Raw genomic sequence first — 4,323 nt, 5'->3', positions numbered from 1 at the left:
TGCGCTGGGCCGGCCTCGATACCCGCAGCCCCGGCGCGCCCCGGAGGCCCTGGTCCCCAGGGCCGCGTGCCCGGAACGTGACTCAGCAGCTCCGTGAGCCCGGCCTGGGGTCGGGGAGGGCACCGGCCTGCCTGGGCAGCAGGGGAGGGGACAGGGGTGACCCGAGAGGAGCGCTGAGCTGGGCGGGAGTGGAGGGAGCGCAGCCTCGGGAACCAGGCGTCAGCTGTACCTGGTGAGAAGCGTCAGAGGCAAGAGAGACCGGGACAGGGACACAAGTGAGGAGCCCACGACAGTGACCCCGGCAACAGCAGCAGTGGACGCAGGGAGGCGGCAGAGAGAGAAACAGGTCAGGGCTCGGGTCGGGGGGCACGGGGAGGTCCTACCCGGGAGCCTGCTGGGGCCTGCTGAGGACTGAGGGGGCTGCCACTGCCGTGGGAAACCAGGAGGCCTCATTCCCTGACGTGGTAGTGGCCTGGGGGCAGGGGATCGAACAAGATGACCCAGTGTGTGTGTGCGTGCGTGTGAATGTGTATGTGTGTGCGCGCGTATGCATGTGTGTGCGCGTGCATGCGTGCGTGTCCGCGTGCATGCGTGCGTGTCCGTGTGTGTGCATGTGTGCGCGTGTTGATGCGTGTGCGTGCGTGTCCGTGTGTGCGTGCGTGTGTGCATGTGTGCGCGTTTATGCATGTGTGTGCGCGTGCGCGTCCGTGTGAGTGTGTGCATGTGTGCGCGTGTTTATGCGTGCATGTGTGTGCGCGTGTGCATGTGTGCGTGTGTTTATGCATGTGTGTGCGTGCATGTGTGTGCGCGTGCATGCATGTGTGTGCGTGTGTGTCTGAGTGTGTGCATGTGTGCGCGTGTTTATGCGTGCATGTGTGTGCGTGTGTGTCTGAGTGTGTGCATGTGTGCGCGTGTTTATGAGTGTGCGTGCGTGTGTGTGTGCATGTGTGTGCATGCGTGTGTGCGTGCGTGTCCGTGTGAGTGTGTGCATGTGTGTGCGTGTTTATGCATGTGTGTGCGTGCATGTGTGTGCGCGTGCATGCATGTGTGTGCGTGTGTGTCTGAGTGTGTGCATGTGTGCGCGTGTTTATGAGTGTGTGTGTGCGTGTGTGTGTGCATGTGCGTGCATGTATGTGTGTGCGTGTCCGTGAGTGTGTGCATGTGTGCGCGTGTTTATGCGTGTGCGTGCGTGCGTGTCCGTGTGAGTGTGTGCATGTGTGNCAGTGTGTGTGTGCGTGCGTGTGAATGTGTATGTGTGTGCGCGCGTATGCATGTGTGTGCGTGCATGTGTGTGCGCGTGCATGCGTGCGTGTCCGTGTGTGTGCATGTGTGCGCGTGTTGATGCGTGTGCGTGCGTGTGTGCGTGTGTGCGCGTTTATGCATGTGTGTGCGTGCATGTGTGTGCGCGTGCGCGTCTGTGTGAGTGTGTGCATGTGTGTGCGTGTTTATGCGTGTGTGTGCGTGCATGTGTGTGCGCGTGTGCATGTGTGCGTGTGTTTATGCATGTGTGTGCGTGCATGTGTGTGCGTGTGTGTCTGAGTGTGTGCATGTGTGCGCGTGTTTACGAGTGTGCGTGCGTGTGTGTGCATGCGTGTGTGTGCGTGCGTGTCCGTGTGAGTGTGTGCATGTGTGTGCGTGTTTATGCGTGTGTGTGCGTGCGTGTCCGTGTGAGTGTGTGCATGTGTGTGCGTGTTTATGCATGTGTGTGCGTGCATGTGTGTGCGCGTGCATGCATGTGTGTGCGTGTGTGTCTGAGTGTGTGCATGTGTGCGCGTGCGTGTGTGTGTGCATGTGCGTGCATGTGTGTGTGTGCGTGTCCGTGAGTGTGTGCATGTGTGCGCGTGTTTATGCGTGTGCGTGCGTGCATGTCCGTGTGAGTGTGTGCATGTGTGCGCGTGTTTATGCATGTGTGTGCGTGCATGTGTGTGTGCGCGTGCATGTCCGTGTGTGTGCATGTGTGTGCGTGTTTATGCATGTGTGTGTGCACGTGCATGCGTGTGTGTGCGTGCGTGTCCGTGTGAGTGTGTGCATGTGTGTGCGTGTTGATGCGTGTGCGTGCGTGCGTGTGTGTGCATGTGCTTGCATGCGTGTGTGTATGTGTGTGTGGTCAGGGTGGGGCGATCCTCAGTGTGCTCTTGGGACCCACTTGGTCTTGCTATGCTTGTTTTCGAGTCCGCACTCACAGAAGTGTCCTCCTGTCTGTTTGACATTTGTTGAATGAACGAATGAATGAGCAGAGACAGGCCAGAGACAGGTGTATGCGGTTCTCAGGATATCTTACCTGGCAGGCCACCACACACAATTAGATCTTTAATAGGGGCTTTTTAATAAGGCCAAGGAGGAGGGCTGGGCTGGGAGGTGAGGCCTGGGGTCCCCAGGGCAGCAGGGAGGATAGGCTCAAGCTGCCTTTCCCCTGGCTCCCTACTGTCTGTCCAGCTGACAGCTCTGGCTTTTGGATCTAGCTCTGCAATAAGTCACTGTGAGAATTAGGGTGCCTCCTGCCACCCCCCATCCATTCTACCATGCTCAGTTGAGCATAATCTGTGTCATTACCCACTCCTGGAAGGTGCCACAGAGAACTGGGCACTGTTTCTGCCCTCCTGNTAGGGGCTTTTTAATAAGGCCAAGGAGGAGGGCTGGGCTGGGAGGTGAGGCCTGGGGTCCCTAGGGCAGCAGGGAGGATAGGCTCAAGCTGCCTTTCCCCTGGCTCCCTACTGTCTGTCCAGCTGACAGCTCTGGCTTTTGGATCTAGCTCTGCGATAAGTCACTGTGAGAATTAGGGTGCCTCCTGCCACCCCCCATCCATTCTACCATGCTCAGTTGAGCATAATCTGTGTGTCATTACCCACTCCTGGAAGGTGCCACAGAGAACTGGGCACTGTTTCTGCCCTCCTGGATTTCTCCTTCCAGCAGGGAAGGCACACGCTGCCACACGCTGCCAGTGTGGTGAGCAGGGAGGTGGCAAACGTCCAGATGGGTCCCCCAGCCAGCAGCAGCCAGGAGAAGCCAGCCTCATCGTGCCAGCATCCTCACAGCTGCATCCTTTCTTTGTGCCTCAGTTTCCCCATTTTCAGGTGACACTAGAAGGCTCCAAAGGCCTTTTGAAGACTAACGGCCCTTGCTTCTGTGATTGAGTACAGCTCCAGCTGCTCCTGCCTCCCACAAAGAGGGCAAGCAGACCAGCCTTGTCCCCCACCTCCACCCCTCCAGGAATCTGGGCCTGCAGCTCCCCAAGACCAGACTTGAAGCCTGGGTTCTGCCAGAGGCCCGGCCAGCTGATGTTGTGGCCTCCTGGAGCTCAGAGCCCAGCCCAAGACCTTCCCTAACAAACCTGAACTCCAGACAGCAGCCAGGAGCCCCAAGGTGGGCAGCCTGTGCTGGCAGCAGGGGAAGGGCGTGGGCACTAGGCAGGCAGAGGACAGAGCCCCCAGCACTTGTCTTCTGACCTTGAGGAATTCACCAGACAGCTGGGGTGAAGCAGGGAAAGGGATTGTGGTGGAGCCCATTCCCCAAACTGAGTTCTAGAACTGCCAGATAAAAGGGCTCAGGGTCAGGGGTGGACTGTGGGAAGTGGATTTTCCAGAACTCTGGCCAGCTAGAGGCAGAGTGAGTGTCCAGGGACATCCGGCCCACCATCTAGTCCCACCCTTCTGTGAGGGATGTGACATTGCTGGTGCTGACGTTGGTTCAGGTTCCAGCCTGGGGACCCTGGTGGGTGTGACCAACTGCCTTCTCAAACAGAAGTGCAGAAAGGGTTGGCGCGAATTCTGCTGGGATGGCAATGCAGGGAGGACCATCCCAATGCACAGTGCTGCCAACAGTGTTGCGTGTTCAGACCTGGGCTTGGATGACAGGATGTTATGCAAACCACAGACCGCTTTATATGCCCCTTCCCCACCTTTTCAGGGCTCCTTCTAGACAAGGGGAGGAGCCAAGAGAACCTTGCAGGAAGGGCGCTGAGCGACCTCGCTTGGCCGTTGCACTGCCCTGTACTGCGTGTTAGCAGCTCCCGAGCAATCCACCTGGATTCCCACTTCCGTTCTTCCACCCACTCCCCTCTTTCTGCCCGTAGCTCCCTCCTCTCCTCTCTGCACTCCTGCTGAATACCTGTGCCCACTCTTTTAAGAATCAACTCAGGGTAGTCTAGTCGAACATGGCAGATGGACCCCACACATTTGTCTTCTCTTCCCAAACCCCATCCAAATGAAAAGTAAAGGATTAAAAAAAGAAGTGGGAGAGAAAAACCTGTACTACAAAAAGCCTTGTGGGCCGGCCCGGTGGCGCACTGGATAGTGCACCGCTTGGGAAGCGCGGCGGCGCTCC

At 58.0% G+C, this 4,323-nt stretch overlaps 1 protein-coding gene across 1 annotated transcript in view; it reads right to left on the bottom strand.

Moving 5' to 3' along the window:
- EXOC7 (exocyst complex component 7) overlaps positions 1-4,323 on the bottom strand; it is a 45,177-nt gene that overhangs the window by 30,067 nt on the left and 10,787 nt on the right. Inside the window, exon 2 of the mRNA XM_008582463.1 lies at positions 23-229. Coding sequence (XP_008580685.1) covers positions 23-229 — 207 coding nt within the window. The remainder of the gene's footprint in view (positions 1-22; positions 230-4,323) is intronic.

This window comes from Galeopterus variegatus, unplaced genomic scaffold (genome assembly GCF_000696425.1).
Source record: "Galeopterus variegatus unplaced genomic scaffold, G_variegatus-3.0.2 Scaffold2618, whole genome shotgun sequence".
NCBI classification, from domain to species: domain Eukaryota; kingdom Metazoa; phylum Chordata; class Mammalia; order Dermoptera; family Cynocephalidae; genus Galeopterus; species Galeopterus variegatus.
The sequence above is the reverse complement of the archived record's forward strand: the minus strand, read 5'-3'. Positions and strand labels throughout refer to the sequence as shown.